At 44.3% G+C, this 24,043-nt stretch overlaps 1 protein-coding gene across 2 annotated transcripts in view; it reads left to right on the top strand.

Moving 5' to 3' along the window:
• Pdpn (podoplanin) overlaps positions 1 to 24,043 on the top strand; it is a 44,981-nt gene that overhangs the window by 9,165 nt on the left and 11,773 nt on the right. For both annotated transcript variants that reach the window (XM_059256257.1, XM_059256258.1), the window contains exon 2: positions 19,631 to 19,767. In XM_059256257.1, the coding sequence (XP_059112240.1) occupies positions 19,631 to 19,767 (137 nt within the window). The remainder of the gene's footprint in view (positions 1 to 19,630; positions 19,768 to 24,043) is intronic.

Here is a 24,043-nt window from a genome sequence, read left to right as displayed (position 1 = left end):
TATTTATTTTTTCAGATTTGGGTAGCACTAGTTGTCCTGGAACTCCCTCTCTAGACCAGGCTGGCCTTGAACTCAGAGATTTAGCCTGCTTCTGCCTCCCGAGTGCTGGGATTAAGGTGTGTGCCACCGCTGCCTGGCTTTTTATTTCAGATTTATTGAGGTCCTTTTTTTTTTTTTTTTTATAAGATTTATTTTTTATTATGTATACAGTGTTCTGTCTACAGGCCAGAAGAGGGCACCAGATCTCATTACGGATGGTTTTGAGCCACCATGTGGTTGCTGGGAATTGAACTCAGGACCTCTGGAAGAACAGCTAGTACTCTTAACCTCTGAGCCATCTCTCCAGCCCCGAGGTCTTATTTGTGTGAATAAAATGGGGGCTGGAGAAACAGCTCAAGCACTGAGAGTGCTTGCAGTGAAAAGTTCAGCCTAAGTTCAAATCCCCAGAACAGCATGAAAAGCCGTGTGGCCACATGTTCACATGCACAATGCACCTGTAACTCCAATACTATGGAAGGTGAACATACATGTTCACATGTACAATGCACCTGTAACTCCAGTACTATGGAAGGTGAGACATACATGTTCACACACACAGTGTACCTGTAACTCCAATACTATGGAAGGTGAACATACATGTTCACATGCACAGTGCACCTGTAACTCCAATACTATGGAAGGTGAGACATACATGTTCACACACACAATGCACCTGTAACTCCAGTACTATGGAAGTGAGACATACATGTTCACATGCACAATGCACCTCTAACTCCAGTACTATGGAAGGTGAACATACATGTTCACACACACAATGCACCTATAACTCTAGTACTGTGGAAGGTGAGACATACATGGTCACACACACAATGCACCTGTAACCCTAGTGCTGTGGAAGGTGAGACATACATGTTCACACACACAGTGCACCTGTAACTCCAGTACTATGGAAGGTGAGACATACATGTTTACACGCACAATGCACCTCTAACTCTAGTGCTGTGGAAGGTGAGACAGAAAGCTCGCTGGGGCTTGCTAGTCTCCAGCCTTGCTTCAGGTGTAGCGAGAGACACTGAGTCAAGGGAATGAGGCAAAAGTGATGGAACAGGACACCTGACAGCCCCCTCTGACCTATTTACGTACACATGGGTGCATACGTCATACCTGTCACACATACACACACATTAAAATTGGTGAATGCGAAGAGAAAAAAACTTACAAAGTGTCACTGTGAATTTCACTTCAATGAAAGAGGTGATGTATGCATTCAATTTTTTGTTTGCTTTTGTTTTCCAAGACAGGGTTTCTCTGTGTAAGCTATTTCTTGTTGTCCTGGAACTCACTCTGTAGACCTGGCTGGCCTTGAACTCACAGAGATCCGCCTGCCTCTGCCTCCTGAGTGCTGGGATTAAAGGTGTGCACCACCACCACTTGGCTACATTCATTTTTTTTTTTAATGGGATGTCTTAATTGTTAATCAAAAAGCACACTTTAACAATTTTAGATACTGGACAGGTGTGGTGGTGTATGCTTTTAATTCCAGCACTCGAAAGGCAGAGGCAGGGAGGGAGATCTCTGTGAGTTCAAAGCCAGCCTGGTTTGGTCTATATAGTGAGCTTCAAACCAACCAGGGCAACATAGTGAGACCCCATCTCAAAAAAAAAAAAAAAAAAAAAAAAAAAAAATTTTTTAAAAAGCTACTGGACCGTTATTGGATAGATAAAGATATTTCTTCCATTCTGTGACTTGGCTTATTTGTTCTTATTTTTGATAGCGTTCATTAAAGCACAAGTCTTTAAGAACATGAAGTCTGGCTTGTTTCATCTTTTCTGCCCTTGCTGTTGGTATCAGAGTTGGAAGCCGCTGCCTAACCTGAGCTGCAAAGGTTGACTCTTCCATTGTAGGTTTAATTCTGGCAGTCGGGTGTGGATGCCCTTGCACTGAACTTCCCTGTGAGCCATGAGGTGGTGACACAGCTCCAGTCTTTACCGTGTGACTATTCTGTTGTTCCAGTACCTTCTGGGATGAAAAGATAACTCTTCCCCATGAAGTATCTTGGTGCTTCTACCCAAAACCAGCTGCCCATAAGGGTTTGTGTCTGGACTCCCCATTCTTATTCTGTTGGTCTACATGCTTACCCTTATGCAGAGGCTTCAGGCATTTGTAAAAACGTTTCCCCACTGCTGGAAATTGAACACGGGGCCTCTGCAGGCTTCGCAAGGGCTCTGCTCCTGAGCACCGCCCCAAGCCTATCTATATTTTATTATTTTCCTGAGATAGGGCTCTCTCGGTGCTGCATATTCTGGCCTTGAAGTCCTGTGCTTGCTGAGATGCTCCTGCTGGGTCTACAGGGACACCATGTTAGTTATAATCAGCCTTGGTTTCTGCAGATTTGCTTCACATTTTGAAGTCAGAGTACATGTGTTCTTCCACTTTGTCCTCAATCGGGATTGCTTTGTCCCGTCTCATCTCTGTATTTTATTTATTTATTTTTAATATATATTTTGTTTATTTTACAACCCAACCACTGTTTCCCCTCCTTCCTTTCCTCCCAGTCCCTCTCCATCTCCTCTCGGCCCCTCCCCCAACCACGCCTCCCCTCTTTCTATTCAGAGGAGGGCAGGCCTCCCATGGATAGCAACCAAACATGGCGTACATGTTGAGGCCTGGATGAGGCAACCCAATATGATGATAAGGGTCCCAAAAGCTGGCAACAGAGGCAGAGACAGCCCCTGCTCCCACTGTTAGGAGTCCCACAGGAAGACCGAGCTATACAACTGTCACATATATGCAGAGGGTCTAGGTCAGTCTCATGCAGGCTCCCTGGTTGTCAGTTCAGTCTCTGTGAGCCCCTATGAGCCCAGGTTTCATCACCATATTTTAAGTGTCTGTGGCTCAATCTTGCCTCTTAGAGAAGAACAGAATCCTTAAAAGAACACTGGAGCTGGGGTATAGCTCAGTGGTAGGCCACTTGCCTGGCATGGGAGGCCCCGTGGAAAAGCATCTGGTCAGACGACAGTCACCATCTGTCAGGACGAAAAGCACAGAAGGGGTGTCATCCAAACCTTTTGTAGGAAAGGCAACGAGGAAAGTGTGGGGTGGGAGAGATGGCTCAGCGGTTAAGTGCACTTCCTGCTTTTACAGAGGACCTGATTCACTTCTCAGAAACCACATGGAGGCTCACAACCACCTATACTTCCAGTTTGGGGGATCTGATGTCTTCTTCTGACCTCCGAGGGCACCAAGCATGTGTTTAGTATATGTACATACATGCAGGCAACCACTCATGTACACAAAGTAAAAAGAAATCTATTTTAAAAGAAGGTAGATGTGGTGGTTAGGTTTTCATCACTATGACCAGACCCCTGACTGAAAGCAACTTAGGGGAGGAAGAATTTATTTTGGCTCATAGTTGAGGGAGTGGGGTTCATCATGGGAGGGGAGATGTGGGGACAGGAGTGTGAGGTAGCCAGCCACATTGATAGTCAGGGAGCAAAGGGAGAGAGAGATGAATCTGGCGCTCAGCTTGCTTCAGTCTGGCCCCCAGGCCACAGGTTGCAGCCACTCTCATGCAGACTGCATGTTCCCTCCTGGGTCACACCTCTCTGTAAACGCCTTCGGAGACACAGCCACAGATGTGTCTCCTAGTGGACTCCACATCCAGTCAGGTTGACACTGAAGCCATCACAGTCTCTGTGAAAAGCAGGTAGGGTCGGTGAGCGGCGAGGGACAAGTTGGTGATAGCGACAGGTGTTTTTTCTTCACTATTAGACTATGAGGTGCTGGAAGGTAGCCATCAAGATACATCTCCTGGGCACGTGGAGGCCAGCGTTCTAGGAGGGTCTGAGCAGTGAACCTGGAGATGGGGCTGGACGCGTGACCTTCCCACGTGCCAGGATGAAGGGAGAAAGATGGCCAGGGATGGTCAGAAGACGCTCTGCTAGCCAAAGCAGCTATAAAAACTTTAATCCACCAAGGCTGGAGATGAAGTTCAGTCATAGATGGTTGCCCCGGGGTGTGGTTCCCCAGTGCTATGTAAACAAAAACAAGATTATCTTAATGCAAAATAAAAACCTCCCAAGATGCAGCAGCTTCCAAACTAGGCTGAGGATCAAGGCCAAGGGCAGCCTCGTTCTGCACATTCTTACAGCTCACAGCTGGGATGTCTGCACCGCAGGTCCGATCTGAAGGGGCTCCTCTTCCATTCTTTCGAAATCGCAGCCACTCAGCTGAGGGCCCTGAGTAATCAGAGCTCAGAGTCCTGCTCAGTTCCCGGCAGATGGCAAGGGCTCCCACCCCACTGTGATGTGCTACTCTGGGCAGCACCCTTAAAACATCCTATGAGGTCAGCACTCAGCAATCTTCCCTAGAAGGTGGCCTTTCGTGAATGCATCCAGCTCTTGATGGGTTCCAGAAAAATTCTTAGGAGGTATGAGTCCTGCCCACAAAACTGAGAATTCATTTCCCCTTTTACAGGAAAACCGTCTGCTCTTAGTCAAGAGCAAAATGATCTCCCTGAGTTGAGTAATCAAGTTGAAAGCTGGACTCAGCTGTCTATTTCACTGCTGGAGCAGTTTAGGGGTGAGCACCACAATGAGTCACTTCCTGGAGCCCCGAAAAATGTAGCTACAACTCACCTAGTCATTCTGTGTCCTCAGGCTGTGCTAGTGATGGGCAGCAAACTCAGCAGAATGGTGGGTTGCTTTAAAGAAGATTCTAAAACTCCGTAGGGAGGAAATAGTAAATGGCCCGGTGTGGCTGAGTCCTGGACTGCCGTGGAGACACTGCCTCCTGTCTTCCCTGTGGAGTGAGGGACTTTCTCCTGGGCATTGAGTGCTGTGAAGTTTTGAGTGGACAGCGATGGGCCTTGGCAGCCCAGCCTCAAGCTCCCGCGGAAGTCATCCATGGTCAGCTGTGGACCCCAGCTTTTTCTTTAAAGGACAGAGGCTCAGGGTTGGAGAGATGGCTGAGTTGGTAAAGTGCTTGCCTTGCAGGCGTGAGAACCTAAGTTCAGTTCCCAGCACCCACATAAAAAGCCAGGCACGGTGGCAAGTGCTTGTAATGTTAGTGCTGGAGAGGCAGAGACAGGAGGATTCCCTGGAGCTCACTGGCCAGCCAGCTGGGCCTACCCAGCAAGCCCCGGGTCCTGTGAGACACCATTTCAGAAAACAAGGTGGGTAGTTCCTAGGAAGCACACCTGAGGTTGACCTCTGTGTGCGAGGCCAGCTCCTACCTTTTGAAGGGTTCTTATGAGAGAGGGATAAGAAAATATTAGATGGAAAGAGAGACCTAGCTGACGAGAAGAAAGACAGAAACACAGGAGAGCTTCAGGAGAGCCTGGATCAATACCCAATGGCCTCTTCCATTTATTCAAAAGGGCTTTTTATAACAATGCCAAGGGGCAGGGCAAAGACCTCCCCCCTTGCAAGATCAAAGCACACCGCACAGCCAAGTGCAGACCCTTCCAAACATCTGGTAACCACATCAGCGAGCAAATCATCCATCATGCAGTCCTGCTGGGTAAAGCAAGCTCAGATTCTCTGACCCTGAGTAATTTGGGCCTTCACACCTCTAGCCTCCACATGTGTGTACACACCTGCTTGTACACCTGCCCACATGTGCTCGCACATGTGTCTACACATCTGAGGATAGACACACACACACACACACACACACACACACACACACTCACACTCAGAGAATAGAGGCTTGCAAGGGTGAGTGAGGCAAGAATGACCCAGAGACATAGTGGTTAAGGGTGGGATTTGCACTCTGGTGGCTCCTGACGTCTAATCTGCCATATCCAGTTACTCACCCAGTTGATGGTTCTCTGACTCTCTACCTCACCATCCTCCTGAGAAGCAGGGATGATGCTTGTTGCAAGGGTTTTGTAGAGACCATGGGAAAGCACAGGGCACTAGGTTTTTTTTCATTCTGTAAATTCATTCAGAAGGCGCCATTGTCAGAATCTCACCTCCTGGACAGTCCTGTCCTCTTTCTGAGGGGAGAGGAGTAGGTCTGCTTGGGTGACCTGGAGTTAGACCCCGCCCCTTCCACCTGCCCAGCGACTCACTGACTCCTTGCTGTCAAAATGAAAATGGGAGTCCTTAACAATCATTGGCCTGTTGTCTTTTCTGTTTTCTTTCCTTTTTCCTCCTCCTCCTCCTCTTCATTTACAACCTCCCTGTAGCCCAGACATACCTCATATTCCCAGACTTCCTGCTTCAGTCCCTCAGGTGCTGAGATTACAGGGGTGCGTCCTTACCATCCCCTCCTCTTCCCTCCTATCCCTGGCCTTGCACCCCTACTGTAGCTCTCTTGGTTTTTCCGTTCCTCTCTTCCTCCCTGTCTTTCCTTATTCCTTTCTTTGACTCTGGGGATTGGTCCCAGGACCCCTGTACACTAGCCATGCACTCTACCACTGAGCCACACCCCAGCACTGTCCTTATTGCTCTTGTCCAGCTATAGAAATGTCCAAAAGCTGCTTCCAATCTTTAGGAGGTGACCCACAGGGGCCAGTCAGCCCGGACGAAGCACAGGAAACCTTTGGAGCACCATGCACAACCTCCATCTACTGTGAGGTCAAGGGAACAGGCGCCTAACGTTAGTGTGTAGGATTTCCTCAGAAGAGCTAGGAGCCTGTCTCTGTTCACCTCAGTTCTGACATCCTTCTCCTAAGTGAGATGGAAGAGGTGAGGTACACAGCCTATCAGCCAGCAGCATCGGGCAGGCTGACAGTTGTGTCCCACCTCATCAACCAGGCTTGGTCTGCAAGCTTGACAAAACCTGTGACAGTGAGTGACAGGCAGGGCAGCAGAGTTAACCCTCTGTCTTCGTCCCTGTTGCCCTACAGTAGGGAAGGTGCTCACCAACTCTGCAGTGAAGGCCGCCGCACACTGGGAGGGGAATAAATCCAAGGAGTAGTTCAGAAGAAACCAGTTCCTTGACTGGACATAAACTTAGCCATCGGTCACTCAGCAAACACCTGCCAAGACCCTACTGTGGCTCCAGAGGCTGGCAGTGCGGGCAGTGTGTTGGGTGACACCATGTTCTCCCAGAGGGAAATAAGTGAAAGCATTTCCGTAGGTTCCCGGGGTGTCAGGGCCAAGCATACTAAGAGTTGTCCAGCATAATGGAGTGGTTTAGCCCAGGTATGCTGGTACACATGCCTCTAATCCCAGTCTCAGATGTCTGTGGATGAGGATCATGAATTCAAGACTACCAGCCTGTGCTACACAGTGAGACCTTGTCTCAAAAAGGCAAAGAGAGGATCTGCAGAGGTAGCTCAGTTGGTAGAGTGTTTGGTGTGCAAGGACGAGAACTGAGTTCAAGCCCCAGAATTTGTGTGAAAATTAAAAATGACCAGGCATGGTGATGTATGTTTATAATCCCGGAATCCAGGAGAAAGAAACAGGCAGATCTCTAGGGCTTCCTAGCTTAGCCAGCTTAGTGGAATTGGCAAATTTCCATCCAATGAGAGACCCTGTCTCAAAAAATAAGGTTGACAGTATCCTGAGGAATGACCCTGAGGTTGATCTCTGATCTACATGCACGCAAGTACACATACACATACACACACCACACAGGTACAGACACTCAAAGGAGAGAGGAAGAAGTTTTCCAGTGCCACTCTCTTGATCAGGTGAACAGTTTGCCAAGATGTGTGGAAAGAGTGAAGAGGCACTTAAAAAAAAATCCTTGGCCACACCAGGGCTGATGCTGGCTACACCCAGCAACTACCCAGTGTTGTATTGAGGAACATGGCTTCTGGGGAATGGCTTTCATATCAGAGGAGCTCTCTGAACACCTGCTGCTGCGTCCATATTCCTAAGAATGACTTCAACGAAGGCCAGGAACAGGGCTTGGCCCACGGGGCACCAAGAAGAGCATCAAAGCCGTGGGAAGCAGAGGGGAGTTCCACCTCTCCTCTTGGCTGCAGAAACCCACTTCCGGGTAGCTGAGGGAAGAGGCAGGAGCTCCTGTGGACCCCAGTGAGAGGTCAGCAGGGTTGATACCATCTACAGTGTGAGGTATGTTTGAGACTTGGGGGCACAGTTTTGAGACATGATAGGGAAATATGCAAAGCCTTTATGATGGGGGCAAAGGAACAGAAGAGAGGGTTTGTTTTTCAAAATGGATTCTGTGTGTGAGATGTATGTAAGTGTTCATGTGGATGTGTGTACTGTACACACATGTGGAGGCCAAACATGCAGGCCAGTTGTCTTTCTGGATCATTCTCCACTTTCTAAGTTTTTTTTTTTTAATTTATTTTCATTTTATGTGCATTGGTGTTTTTGCCATGGGTGTCGGGTCCCCTGGAACTGGAATCACAGACAGCCTTGAGCTGCCATGTGGGTAATAGGAGTTGAACCTGGGTCCTCTGGAAGAGCAGTCAGTGCTCCCAACCACTGAGGCATCCCTCTAGCCCCATTCTCCACTTTTTAAAAATTATGTTGCCTGTGAGTGAAGGTCCCAGAGTCAGAGCCTCCTGGAGGTGGAGTTTTGGGCAGTTGTGAGTTGCCTAACCTGGATGCTGAGAATCAAACCCTGGTCCTCTGCAAGAGCAGTGCGCTCTCTTAACCACTGAGCCTTCTCTTCAGCCCTACTACCTCAGTTTTTGAGATAGGGTCTCTCATTGAAGCTCACTGATTGGCTAATCCAGTGCTGGGATCATAAGCACACAGCCACACTGGCTTTTCACATGGGTCCTGTGCAGCAGACACTTTATTGACTGAGACATCTCTCCAGGCCTGGACTTACTTTTTATCTTATTTATTTATTTATTTATTTATTTATTTATTTATTTATTTATTCATTCATTCATTCATTCATTCAATCATTCATAACCACCACCACCCCCAACACACACACACACACACACACACACACACAGAGCTGTGTAGCTCTGGCTATCCTGGAACTCACTTTGTAAACCAGGCTGTCCTCAAACTCAGAGATCTGAGATCTTTCTGCCTCTGCCTCCCAGGTGCTGGGGACTAAAGGCATACGCCACCACCGCCCAGTTTAGACTTACTTTACTTATTTCCTGGGGGAGGGGCACATGCATGCCCCAGTGTGTATGTGGAGGTCATAGGACAACTTTTGGGAGCCAGTTCTCACCTTCACTATGTGGGTCCTAGGGATTAAACTCAGGTCATAGTCTTGGCTACCGAGTTCCTTTATCCACTGAGCCATTTCACTAGCCCAGAGGACTTGTTTTTCCTAATTAAAAATTTCAGGTTAGCATAGGAAGAGATAGACGTCACCATGGCGTCAGCAAACATAGATGACAATTTGCTTTGTTCTCCTCTTCACCGAAATCCCCCCCCTTCCAGCTGGTTCCCTTTCTTCCCCCAGTTAGTTCCTCTTCTGCTTTCCTATTACATGTATTTCTTTGCTGTCTTTATTTTCCACCTCCCCTAAGGTCTCCTCTTCCCCTTATGATTCTCTTTCTAGTTTTGTGACCTACATACACACATAAACACACACACACACACATAAACACACACACACACATAAACACACATACAAACATATAAACACATACACATAAACACGCACACTTACAAACACATACATGAATAAACACACACACATATAAACACACAAACACACACATAAACACACACATAGAATTTTATGTTTAGGTTTAGCCTATGAGAGCAACATGCTGTGTCTTTCTGAGGCTGATTTATTTCACTAAACATAATGATTTCCGGTTGAAAATAAACTTTTATTTTTATTGTTTTGGGGTTCTTCAGGGGAAGTTGTTTTGGTCTGATTTGTTTTGTTTACGACAGGCTCTTCCTGTGTAGCCCAGACTACACTCAAACTCAGGATTCTCCTGCTCTTGTCTCCTGAATGCTGGGATCACAGGCAGGTGCCACCAAGGCCACTGATAAACGGCTTCCAAAGACACTACTTTGAGATTCAAATTGCTCCAGATGAATAGAACTTTTGAACTGTTTGAATAAGTATTATTGTTTTTTTAATAATTTATTTCTTTTTATTTTATGTGCATTGGTGTTTTGCCTGCATATACGTCTGTATGAGGGTGTCAGATCTTCGAGTTATAGACAGGTGTGAGCTGCCGTGTGGGCGCTGGGAGTTGAACCTACGTCCTCTGGAAGAGCAGCCAGTGCTCTTGACCACTGAGCCATCTCTCCAGCCCCGAATAAGGACTATTTTAATAAGCTTGTATTTAGTAGACTTCATTTTATGTATTTGTTTGTTTGGAAACAGAATCTCCCCTGTGTAGTTATTATAGGTGTGCCCTACCCCATCAGGTCTATTTTACAAATATTTTTTTCAGATTTTTTAAAAATCTTTTCAAAATCATCTCTCTATCCTGAATGTAACTGGGAGCATATAGTTTTCTTGTTGAGGCCACTGTTTCTCCTAAAATGCAAAATCTGAACTTGCCAGGATTTTTTTTTTTAAGCTGTCTACTTATTTCAATAACTGCAAGAATCATTTCAAAGCCATTAATCACCAGTATTCAAAGGCATGTCTGGGCACTGAAGTATGGTGGAGCCTTGAACGAGAAAGAGACCCCAACGCTGTTGGCCAACAACCATGGATTATCTTTGAAGATCCTGGGAGTGACCTGGCTCCTGACTCTTTGTTTCTAAAGTATCATCTTTACTATTTCAAGACACAATGTTTTGGAAACTGCCCCTCTAGTGGTCAGATTCTAAAGTTACAGGGTGATCAGCAGGCGTGGAGTAGACAAGTGAAATGGCTTCAGGGGTGACGAAAACACAGCCACTGGTGGTGACGTACCCTGTTAATCCCAGCACTGGGGGGTGGGAGCAGGTAGATCTCTGAAGTTGAGACTAGCCTGGTCTACAGAGTAAGTTCCAGGACAACCAGGGCTAACCTGGTTAACAGAGAAACCCTGTCTCTAGCAGTGTGTGTGTGTGTGTGTGTGTGTGTGTGTGTGTGTGTGTGTGAAGGTGCCTGCTGCTAATAGATCTAACAACCTGAGTTCGATCTCCAAGATCCACACTGTGGAAGGAGAGAACTGACTTCCACATGCATGTAGTGGCACACATATGTGTTCCCTAACAAACATATAAATAAATCATTGTCATAAAAATAGTTTCTTTTACAAAGATACAAAGAAAGAAGTGTAGGGAACCCCTTATCACGTGGAGTTGGGAACAGAATTGGAGCTGTTGACCTAACTTCACTTTACTTTCTGAGTCAAATTTCTGCATCAAATCAAAGGAAACTCTCATAAGTAACCCAGTATGGCTCCCTAGGGCAGCTGGCTCTGTGTGGATACTCCTGGGAGATGTTAGCAGCAGAGCTGAGGCGGCTGAGCTCTCTCAGCTCCAGCTCCTGGCCAGTGAATATGTTTCTATACATCACAGGGTGATGACAACCACTGGCTCCTGCCATGGCCTGCCCAGTTCTTTCCTGGTTCATTCTTTCTTCAGAGCAACACACCAGTATTTCTGTTGCAGGACACATGGAATACAAGATGCTGGATCTTGGATGCTTTGGACCTGGGCTTCTTACCTTCATTGTTAAGGGCTTTCAGACTGCATATTGGCCTGCACATCTTCTTTAGAGAGATTGAAAAGCTTTTGGGTACCAACTACCCAGACACAGTAGTATCAGTCAGTCCAGGAATATCCTTCTCTCTTTTTTTTTGTTACTTTTTAAACAATAACCAAGGAGACAACACTCATATTGGCATTTTCCATGCATCCTCTAACAGACTCATGCTTCCTCTCTCCAGTTCTCCTTGGTCTGTAACAAGAATGCCCCTTATTCAATAGCAGATAGAGGCTATTGCCTCTGTAACATAATAGAGGCTTATATTAATTATAAATGCTTGGCCAATTGCTCAGGCTTATTACTAACTAGCTCTTACATTTAATTAACCCATTTCTACTTATCTATGTATTGCCATGTGGCCACGGCTTTACCAGTCCTCTGGCATCTTGTTTCTTGGGTGGCTCACTGGCATCTCCCCCAACTCTGTCCTTCTTCATCCCAGTCCTCAGTTTGATTATCCCACTTAACTTCCTGCCTGGCTACTGGCCAATCAGCATTTTATTAGCAAATGAGAGTAATACATAGTCATAGTATACAGAAGGATCATCCCACAGCAGTCATTTCAACAGATTCCGACCACATAACCCTTCCACTCTTCACCCAAAGCGTCAGCAGCTACTTCTGTGGCCATGCACTTATTTGTCATAGAAAGTACCAAGTTTATATTCATCACCCACTTCAATGAGTCTCTGACAGCCATGGCTGGGATGGAGAAGTTCAGCGTCATCTTGACACAGCTGTCAGCCCAGGAGGCATCATGGAAAAGAGCCCTTACACAGCTGTTTTTGTTGTTTGCTTCAAGACAGGATTTCACATTGTAGCTCAGGGTGATCCTGAACTCACAAGTTTCCTGCCTAGTCTCCTAAGCACTTGTGAAATTACAGGCATCAGCCACCACACCCAGCAAAAAAAAAGAAGGTTATTTTTCATTTTGTTGTATTCGTGCATGTAAGTGTTGCTGATTTATTTCTTGTGATGCTAGGGTGTCAACACAGACATACTGGGCCAGCGCTCTATAGATGAGCTACACTCCTAGCCCCATGGGCTCCTGTCTTCATGGTGACTGCTGACTTCACTTGAACAGAAAAGCAAAGGACTGTCTTTCCAAAACATGCATACTTTTATATAGAACATCTTCCCTCTACTCTGCCTTCCGCAGACACAGAGGAATGTGTGGCACAGTGACACATGACAGCTATGGTGCCACCTTTGAGCTCCATTATAATCTCACAAACAGAGGTTGTTGTGCACTGAATCTTGTCATGTAAGGCATACCTACATATTCCTGTTTTATGGACCACATCAAGTAAACACAGACAATCAAACTATTAAGTATGCAAACAGAGACTTAGAGAAATAGACATGAATATTTACATAACCCAAGGAAGGCTTTGTGAGGATGGTGTCAGAGAGAGAAAATAAGGTGTCTGATTACTGGCTGGGCTTGGGCTTGCCTTTTTCAAAAGAGGTGCAAATGCCAACTAGTAGAAAAACTGGCTATAGCATCTAATATAAAGAGTGTTTCCAGTGTGTGTGTGTGGGGGTGGGTGGGTGGGTGTATACCTGAAAACTTGTACATATATAAGGCTGATATGGGGAGTCTTCCTCAGGTACTCTCCATCTATTTTTGAGACAGGGTCTCTCACTGACCCTGGAGCCTTCCAGTTCTGCTACACTGGCTGGCCTGTAAGCTCCAGGGATCCTCCTGTCTCTCAGCATTGGGATTACAGATGTGTATCACCATACTCAGTTTTTAAAAAAAGATGTATTTATTTTATGTGTATGTGTGTGTCTGTGTGATATGTATGTGTATGTGAGTGCAATACCCATGGAGGCCAGAAGAGGGCATCAGATCCTCCAGTACTGGAATTATAGGCGGTTGTGAGCTGTCATGTAGGTGCTGAGAACTGAACCTGGGTTCTCTTCAAAAGCGACAAGTGCTTTTAACCACTGAGCCACCTGCCCAACCTCCGTTTTCAGCTTTTATACAGGTGCTGGGAATCAGTGCTCAAGTCTCCCCATGCTCTCATAATAAGTATTTTACCAACTGAGCTACCTCCCCAGACCCACAAAGAATAGATTCATAATGCGTGAAGTATGCTAGAAAACTCAAAAGAGATGGAATATCATAAGAAGAAAATGTCACTGATGGCCAGCAGCCAGATGGGACCACTCATTATCACAAATTAAAGAAATACAAATCAAATCAAAAGACTGAACACACATTCGAAAGATTTTTATTAAAGATTTGTGACTGCAACATTGTATCTACTACAATATCCAGTTTAACATGTTATCAAATTCTACAACTTTAAAAACAAATATCAGAGCCATAGGCCAATGCAGTTTTATTTATTAACCAATCAGAGCAACACATATTTACAGCATACAGAAAGACATCCCACAGCAAATCTTTGTACATTTATTTTTTATTTGTTGGGGGTGGGGCATATATACCATGGCATGCATATGGAAGCCAGAGGACAACTTGAAAGAGTGGGTTCTCTCCTTCCACTATGTGGGTTCCAGGGTTGGAACTCAAGTTGCTAGGCTTGGCAGCAAGCACCTTTACCAACTGACTCGCCTTGACAGCCCATAAATTTGAAAGTTGACTTAGTTATATTAGAATTATACACAAAGATAAGACCATTCATAGGGTCTGGTGACGTTGCTCAGTGGTTAAGAGCGCGTGCTGCTCTTTCAGAGGACCTGGGTTTGGCTCCCAGAACCCATGTAGCAGCTTACAGCAGTCTGCAAACTGTACACAATGTTCTGGTGCACAGTTAAGTTCTTGGCTTCCAAACTTTTTAAGAACCTTAACGTAAAATTCATTAGTTCAGTTATCTCCTCCTAAAGAGTTCAATTTTGGCTTAGCTTTTTAAAAATGATTTTTTGAGACTTGTTTATTTAATATGTGTGGCTGTTTGTAACTAAGTACATACAGTGCCCATAGAGGCCAGAAATCCCCTGGAACCGAGGTTACAGACAGTTGTGAGCTACCATGTGGGTGCTAGGAATTGAACCTGAGTCGTCTGGAAGAGCAGCCCGGGATCTTAAACCATCTCTCCAGCTCCCTGACCTATCTTTTTAAAGACTAGCAATAAAAATGCCAAGAGATGGATGTCTCTCACGTGGAGAAGTTCTGTTGATTCTCACTCCCATGCTAGCTGCAGCTGAGTATGTCAGGAAAGTGTACTCAGGTGACGGGGAAGGGATACAGATGTTTCCAGAACTTCCTGGAAAGCCAGGCTGTGAGCATTGGTTGTGATTGTAGAGTTTTCACTCTCCACTTACATAAGCATTTGTACGCGAGCATGGATGTGCAATCCTGAATGTGTGTGTGCTGGTGTGTGTATCCTAGGAGGACACGTGAGTGCAAAAACATCAATCCATGGCTTGAAGGTCACAAGAAAAGAGAAAAGGAGATGTCAACTGCTGGCTGGAAACTCAGCAGCTGGCCTAGGAGACACCCTCCACCAGGGAAAGCCTTCTGCCAAAATAATTGAGAATCTTGTAAAGATAACTTTCCCATGGAGCCAAAAAGAATGCTGGGGCCAGAGAGACAAAAGACACGCATCGTAATCTTGACGGTCATTCATAAAACACGCTTTGTCTATTCAGGGAGACTTCAGTACTTGGCTCTGTGGGCCGAGGGGAAGAAAGAACAAGGAGGAATTTTTATTGAGTTACTCTTTCAGTGAACTGAGCTTTCTATGAAGGAACTGAAGCCAGCTTCATTCAGTGCTTTTGTTTTTAAAGCAAGGCTTGTTTTAAATTAGAGACATCATATGGAAAATGATTTTGCTGAATGATTCCTGGAAACTTTTTAACAACTGATGATTTTTAAAAACTGAATACAATCCAGGGGATAAAGTTTTTTTGTTGTTGTTTTAATGTTTTCTATTAGTATTGTATTAGTATTCTATTAGCTTGTATTAAGTGTACATGATACTGGGTTTCATTATGACATTTTCATACATGTGATAGTGTATTCTGGCCATATTCACCTCTTACTGGTCCCTCTCAAGTCCTTCTAGTCTCCATTCTCTTCCAAACTAACATACTAGTCCTTTTCTGATTTCATATCTTCTTTGTGTGCGTGCGCGCGTGTGTGTGTGTGTGTGTGTGTGTGTGTGTGTGTGTGTGTGTGTGTGAGAGAGAGAGAGAGAGAGAGAGAGAGAGAGAGACAGTAAGTCCCATGGGATCCTTAGCTTTTAGGTAAGGATTACTTGTCTGGAAAAAAGGCACGAAACATCTGTGTAGTTCACAGGCGTAATCCCTGCCTTCAGCCCACAGTACAAATGACCATGAGAGGAGGCCTACCATTTGTATGCACTGAGTTTTTAAGGTTTTAAGGCTTTTCCTGAGGGTTTTTTAAAATTAAATTTATGAGTTTTTCTTTAATTAAATTTATTTATTTATTTTACATCCTGACCGCAGTTTCCCCTCCCTCCTCTCCTCTCATTCCTTCCTCCCTTCTCCCCTCTGCTTCTGTTCAGAAGTGGGCAGGCCTCCCATGAATATCAACAAAGCATGGCATATCAAGTTGCAGTAAGACTAAGCACCTCCCCTGCATTAAGGTGGGGCAAAACAAGCCAGTATGAGAATAGGTTCCCAAAAGCCAGTTAAAGTGTTAAGGACAGCCCCTGCTCCCACTGTTAGGAATTCCACAAATAGAATAAGCTACACAACTGTCACATATATGGAGAGGGGCTAAGTCAGTCCCGTGCAGGTTCCATTGCTGGCAGGAGGGCAAAACTGACAGCCACTTTGGAAATCAATATGGTGGTTTCTCGGAAAACTGGGAATCAATCTACCTCAAGACACAGTTTTGTTTGGTCGGTTTTGGGTTTTGGGCTTTTTCGTTTGTTTGTTTTGCTTTGTTTTTAAGGATTCATATGCTAGGTAGCTCATCTGAAGCTGTCCATCAGCAACTGGAATGAGGCCAGCTGCAAGGAGAAGGCTCTGGAACAGAACAGCATTCCTCCAGAGGCCTCCCACCCTGTTGGCAGCAGCAGTGGAGTTATGATCAAATATTTATTAGCCATGCTTCTGGCTGGGCTGTCTCAACAGAGGAGAAATCAAGTATCGAAGGAAGGATTGCTCATCAGAGCAACATCCTAGACGTGGACAAACATCTGCTCTTTAATTATGCTGGGCACTTTCCAAGCACCCCTCCCTCCTTTTCCTCTGATGCATGCTCTTCTTTCGCAACTGCATTTAGTCATGACATTTCCAGGGCTGCTCCATCTAGGGAGGAAGCCCATAGCCAGTGAGTCAGATCTGTAACTCGTGAAAAGGATCACGTGAATTAAGAGCAGATGCCCTGGTGTAGTTAGTATAGAGGCAGTTAGAGGACACTGTCATCTCCCACACCATTTGAGTTCATCTATTTTCCACTGCTATAACAAAATACCCCAACCATGTAATTTATAGAATAGGTGTTTATTCTCCTCATGACTCTGGAGGCTGGGAAGTTCAAGAGCATGGTGCCCGTATCTGCTGGTCTTAGCTTTGCAGAAGGTCTTAACTTTGCAGAAGACGTCACAGTAAGATTGCAAGTGTCAGTTCAGATCTAGCTTCCTCTTACTAAGCCATCAGTCACTTCTTGGGGACCCCATCCTGATGACCTCATTCAATCCTCATTGCCCCCCGAAAATCCCAGCTTCAAACACTGTTGACCTATGAATATGGGGGTTCAGTTTCTAGCCCATGGGATCTGGGAAGGTAGATGTAGGCTGTGGCACCCCACCACCATGGAATTCAACCTGTGGCTGCCTCATCCCATTCACCAATCCCCAGTCATTCATCTTAAGTGTGAGTGCAGACAAGTCAGGGTCAGGGCTGGGGTAATGAGTCGGTGGGTAAAGCATGTGTCTTAGTTTGCCTCTCTGCTGCTGTGATCAAACATTGACCAAAATACGATCTGGGGAGGAAAGGCTTTATTTGGCTTACCGATTATAACCATCGTCAAGGGATTCTTCAAGGCAGAAGCCTAGAGGCTGGAACTGAAGCAGAGACAGAGGAACTGCTCCATTGCTTACTGGCTTGCTCTCCGTGGCTCGCTCACTTCTTCTTCTCCTTCTTCTTCTCCTTCTTCTTCTTCTTCTTCTTCTTCTTCTTCTTCTTCTTCTTCTTCTTCTTCTTCTTCTTCTCCTCCTCCTCCTCCTCCTCCTCCTCCTCCTCCTCCTCCTCCTCTTCCTCCTCCTCCTCTTCTTCCTCCTCTTCTTATTCATCTACCTCCTCCTCCCCTTCCCCTCCTCCTCCTCTCCTCCTCCTTCTTTTCTTCTTCCTTCTTCCCACCTCCTCTTCTTCTAAACAGGGTTTCTGGGCGGTGGTGGCACACATCTTTAATCCCAGCACTTGGGAGGCAGAGGTAGGTGAATCTTTGTGAGTTCTAGGACAGCAAGGGCTACACAGAGAAACCCTGTCTCGAAAAACAAACTAACAAAAAAAAAACAAACAAACCAGGGTCTCACTGTGTAGCCCTGGCTGGCCAGGAACTCACTATGTAGGCCTCAGTCTGCTTTCTTATACAACCCAGGACTATCTGCCCAGGGGTGGCATCACCCACAGTGTACCAGACTATCCCACATCAACCTTTGACCATGAAAATGCCCTACAGACATGCACACAGGCCAATCTGACAGAAGCAGTTTCTAGCTTGAGATTTCCTTTCCCTGGGTGACTCTAGTTTGTGCCAGGCTGACAGAAACTAACTAGCACGTCATGCCAGCATGACGACCTGAGTTGGAAGCCCCAGAACCCACAGAAAGCCAGATGCAGTAGTGCACGTCTGTAGCTCTCATGCATCTATGAAGAGATGGAAGGCGGAGACAAGAGAATCCACAATTCACAGGTCAGCTAGCTTGATGTACAGTGGCAAACAATGTGTCTCAAACAGTGTGGAAGTAGAGAATTGACACCTGAGGTTGTCCTCTGACCTCTACACACACAGCATGGCATACACTTGCTTACACACTCACACATACACACAAGCTAGGGCAGTGGAGTCAATAAGTTTAGCTTTTGGTACTAAGCATTCTGTCGGCATTTCAAAATCTTTAAGTGTACTGCTGACTCCATATGTAATTTGTTGGTGCATGAATTTAATCCCGGCACTCAGGAGGCAGAGGCAGGTGGATCTCTGTGAGTTCGAGGTCAGCCTGGTCTACAGAGTTGAGTTCCAGGGCAACCAGCAATATGTAGAGAGACCCTGTCTCAAAAAAAGAAGTTGAGATCAGTCTATGAGGTCAGTGGGTCAGTGATCTTAATTATCCAAGTAAGCAGCAATCTCAATTAAATAGTAATGGAGAATTGGCTTTATTGTTGTTTTAAATTTTATTGCATCTTATTTATTTATGGGGAGGGGCACATGCCATGGTACACATGTGACCGTCAGAGGGCAACTTGCAAAAATTGGTTCTCCTTCCACTAAATGGGTCCCAGGTTTGATCTCAGATTATGAGGCTTGGCAGCAAGCACCTTTACCTTCTCAGCCATCTTGCTAATCGTATGCAATTTTTTTTGACTGATTAATGTTTTGGTGCTGGGAGTTGAGACCAGCACCTTGGGAATACTAAACATGTGGTCTCCTTCTGGGCTACACACCTAACCCTGAGAGTTTGATTGTAAAAAGTGAACAGACATTTATTTTGTTGGAAATTGTAGGTTTGCACAGAGCATGGACCCAGGTGTGTCTAGAAAACCTTTCAGATGATTCTACGGAGTTTTTCTGGTCTATGCAATATTCTGTCCATCTGAATGTATAGCTGGGAAGACACTGGCTCCTTACTTGAAAAGGGAAGGGTAGGCATGTTCTTGTCCAGCTCTAGCTGGCAGCTTCACCATGCATCCCATTTTCCTTTGCTTCTCAGTGGAGACAACCAGGCATGGTGTGTATCAGAGGCACCACAAGGACAGTGGTGTGGGCCCTGGAACTGTGACAGGTCAGAAAGGACCACACTTTACACAGTATAAGAAACATAATCGTGACTGTAGGCAGCCAATTGGCTTTGCCCACATCGTTTGCAGACTGCATTCCTGACTGCCCTTTCTTTTTCAGGGGCTATAGGCGGGCTAGAAGATGATATTGTGACCCCAGGTCCAGGACATGGCATGGCGATCCGAGGTCTAGAAGAGGGAATAGCAACCATAGGTGCTACTGGAGGACTGAATGAACCTACTGGCAAGGCACCTCTGGTGAGTGTCCAGGGAAAGGGGGGTTGGCGCCAAAGGCAGGCTGTCACATGCCAGGATATGATGTACACTTATATATGAAATCAGCTGCCATACAAAGAAATAATGGTGTGGCTCATGACAGAAGGTACATCCAAGTCTCATCTAGGGACAACAGAGCTGGTGTGGTGGGCACAGACAATTTGAGAGCAATAGACCACATCTTCTCAAAGTAGTAAGAAATCAGCTTAGTATTTGCAAACCTGAGCTGAGGCCAAGTGTAGTGTCACATGCCTGCAATTTTAACACCCAGGAGGCAGAAGCAGGCAGATCTCAATAAATATGGGCCAGTCTGGTCTACATGGTGAGTTCCAGGACAGCTAGAGCTACATAGTGAGACTCTGTCAAATAAATGAATGAATAAATAAATGAACTAAAAAGGACTGGACTCAAAGAGCTTTGGTAGGTCTCTGGGGATGTGGGAGAGGGTCACCCCGAGAGAGTATGACAGCCCCAAGCCAGCTACTACACGACTTCACTGTGTGTCTCCTCCAGATCTTTACTCTATCCTCAGTGATGAACAATGACAAAGTTAAAACCCCAGCACTGGGCTGGGGAAACTGCTCAGTCAGTACCGTGCATGCCTTGCAAGCATGAGCACCGGACTTCAATCCCTAGAACCTGGGTAAAGGCCAGAGGTGATGGCACCTACTTGTAAGCCTAGCTCTGGAGAGGCAGAGAAAGGTGGATCTCTGGGGTTTGCTGGCCAGCTAGCCTAGCCTAACAGGCATGCCCCAGGCCAGTGACAGACCTGTCTCGTGAAACAACAAACACACATTCACACACCTCCACTGCATAGATGGACTTTTCTTTGGGCTGCCAGCTCACAAAGAATGACAGAGAGACTACGGAGATTTATTATTAATTATGAAAGCTCAGACTACAGCTTAGGATTGTCCCACTAGCTCTTATAATCTAAACTAACCCATTTATATTAATCTGTTTTGTCTCATGGCTTTTTACCTGTCTTCCATCTTGCACCTCCTGTTTCCTCTCCATCTTCTCTAGTGTCTCTCACGCCTAGATTCAGCTCTTCTTTTCTCTCTGTCCGGAAGTCCTGCCTAACTTCTTCCTGCCTAGCTATTGACCATTCAGCTCTTTATTACATCAATCACAGTGACACAGCTTTACATAGTGTAAAGGAATATTCCACAACATTTCCTCCTTTTTGTCTAAATAAAAAGGAAAGGTTTTAACTTTAATATAATAAAACTATAAACAATAAAAACAATTACCAAGTAAGAATTACATTCAGGGTGTCCAGTCCATTTGTATTTGGCAAATTCAGAGAAAATACTCTATTATCCATCCTCTTTTGATGAGTCCAAAGTTTTGTACCTAATTTACTTTCTATCATGACTAAGGAAAACTGTAACTATAATTGTCTACTTTTCAACCCCATCAAAGATCCCAGAAGAATACAATATTATCTGAGTAAACAGGAAGTGCAGAGCAAACAACTTCCAAAACTAAGAAAGGACGGATATATCTGGCAGCATGGACAGTCATCCAAGGTTCCTCTGCAATGTTGGGGCATCCACCTGTGGCCTAGAGGCCTAGAATATCTGACAGACTTTTTTGTGAGTCAGAAATTTTTGAAGGACTGTCCTACCATGTCCTGGCAGAGTTCTGCAGTTGCTTTCCTTCGTGTCCTCTTTAGCCATTTTGAACAGCATACTGTCAGCAGTTGAAGCAAGGACATTTTCTTGCCCAAATGGCTAGTTTTTGCCACAAAGAAAGCAAACTCTATATGGAGGTTCTTTGATGTCCGTCATCCTTTTATGAAATAGATTGGTGCAGCCAGGAGCAGATGTGTCTCACTGTCATAAAAAGCCTTAGGTTATTAAAACATCTTAAATACCATATTCTGTACATCTCTGAAGTGTTTGAAGAGACCATGTATCTATCTACAATATATCGGTTTAACCACAAAAACATACCTAATGTGACTACAAGTTTGATTGTCATAGATGACTAACTGTTAAATTATTTTTTAATTATTTTTTTAAATTATCTTTAATAGCTTTCAAGGACTAGAACTTTACATTACATTTTTAAATGAGCTGTATAGATACAATACCTTAAATAAGAATAGAAACATATATATATAATAACAAAAATGATCTTAAGTTTGTATCAATATACAAAAATCCATACCAACGTAAAATATTTGAGACTAGTGATTATTTAAAAGTAGATTCAAAAATCCACCCTTTTATCCCATCATTTCTATACTACATCTCCCTTTTTCTTTTCAGAAAGAGATCCCTGAATTTAATCTCCCTTGTTTAGCTTTCTCCCTGAGCATGACCAGTAACAATTTGTAACCAACCACCCTAAATGATGACAAACATCCATAACCCACCAAACAACCAAAAGCCACCTACCTCATTTCTTGGGAATGTGAGTATCATGTTCTCTAGACTGCTTCCTGTTGTCTGGGGACAATGACATCTTTAGAGAATGATATAGAAATAATAGGATAAAAAGGTAGATTATTGAATCTACTCAAAAAAAAGAGATATAGAAATAATAGGATAAAAGAGTAGATTATTTAATCTATTCTGAAAAGAAAAAAGGGAGAATATGAATATGATAAGATAAAAAGGTAGATTATCAAATGTACTTTTAAAAAGCAACTATTTGTTTTAAATATTTTACATTGGATTGGATTTTTGTATATTGTATACAAATTTGAGATTAATTTTGTTAGAAAATACTTCAGATATATTTTTAATCTTGTTCAAGGTATTGTACCTATACAGTTAATTTAACAATGGAATGCAAATTACTAGACATTGAAAGTTATTATTACCAACTAATTAGGGTATAAAGAAATGCAAGTTAGTATTCACCTATTATAATTAAGCTTGTTGTCATATTAGGTATGTTTTCAAGGTCAAACAGAAATATATTTTAGATAGATCATATTCAAACACTTTAGAGAGCTACAGAAACACAGCATTTAAGATATTTTAGTAACATAGATTCTTTTCTTATGACAATGAGATGTATCTGCTCCTGGCAGCACCAATCTACTTCAGAGCAAATGATGGACATCAAAGAAACTCTATATGGAGTTTACTTTTTTGTGGCAAAAGTTAGCCACTGGGCAAGAAAATGCCCTTGCCTTGACTGCTGACAGTATGCTGTCTAAATGGACAAGCAGGAAACAAAAGAAAGGACTGCTGAAGTTTGCCAAGACAAGGTAGGACACCCCTTTAGAAAATCCTGCTTCACAGACAGTCTGTCAGATATGCTAGTCCTGTAGGCTGAAGATGAATGCCCCAACATTGCAGAGGAAACTTGGGTGTCCAGGGCAGCCAGCTGTTTCTGTCAGTTCTCACGTTTTTTGGAAGTTGCTTATTTGCACTTCCTGCTTACTCAGTTAATATTATTTTCTTCTTGGGTCTCTAAGGGAGTTGAAGATTAGATAGTTATAGTTTTCTTGTTAACAAATTCAGAAAAGAAACTCACTAAAGAGGTATAAAGTGCATAAGTTTGAAAGACATCAAAAGATAGTTTGGGGTTGGTAATACAAGTTAAGATAGAAAGTGAATTAGGTATAACATTTTGGACTCACCAAAATAGGATAGATAATGGAGTATTTTCTCTGAATTTTTCAAAAATATTTATGGACTGGGCATTGTTAATACAATTTTTGACTGTATGTATTGTATATACTTATTGTATATAGTTTTTCTTATGTTATGTTTTTCTTATAACCTTTTATTATTTTAGACAAAAAGCGGAAATGTAGTGATATATTGTGTACCCTGATAAAATTTATCTGAAGATCAGAGAACAGAACAAGCCAGTAGATTAAACATAGAGGTCAGGCAGTGGTGGCACACACCTTTAATCCTAGCACTTGGGAGGCAGAGATCCATTTGGATCTCTGTGAGTTCAAAGCCACCCTGGACTATATGAGATTGACTCAGTCTAGGAGGGAAAACAGAGCCAGGCAGTGGTGGCACACACCTTTAATCCCAGTACTTGGGAATCAAATGCCTTTAATCTCAGCACTTGAGATCTTACGCCTTTGCTTGGGAAGCACATACACCTTTAATCCCAGCCCTAAGAAGGATGCGATATGGATGGGTGGAGAAGGGTATATAAGGCGAGAGGAGACAGGATCTAAAGCCTTTTCAGGCTGAGGAGTCCTAGAGGTAAGACACGGCAGAGCCTTGTTCCTTTCTTGCTCTGATCTTTCAGCATTTACCTCAATATCTGGCTCTAG

The sequence above is a fragment of the Peromyscus eremicus genome, chromosome 2 (assembly GCF_949786415.1).
Source record: "Peromyscus eremicus chromosome 2, PerEre_H2_v1, whole genome shotgun sequence".
Lineage (NCBI taxonomy): Eukaryota > Metazoa > Chordata > Mammalia > Rodentia > Cricetidae > Peromyscus > Peromyscus eremicus.
Note: the sequence above shows the minus strand (reverse complement) of the source record. Positions and strands in the feature narration are given on the sequence as shown.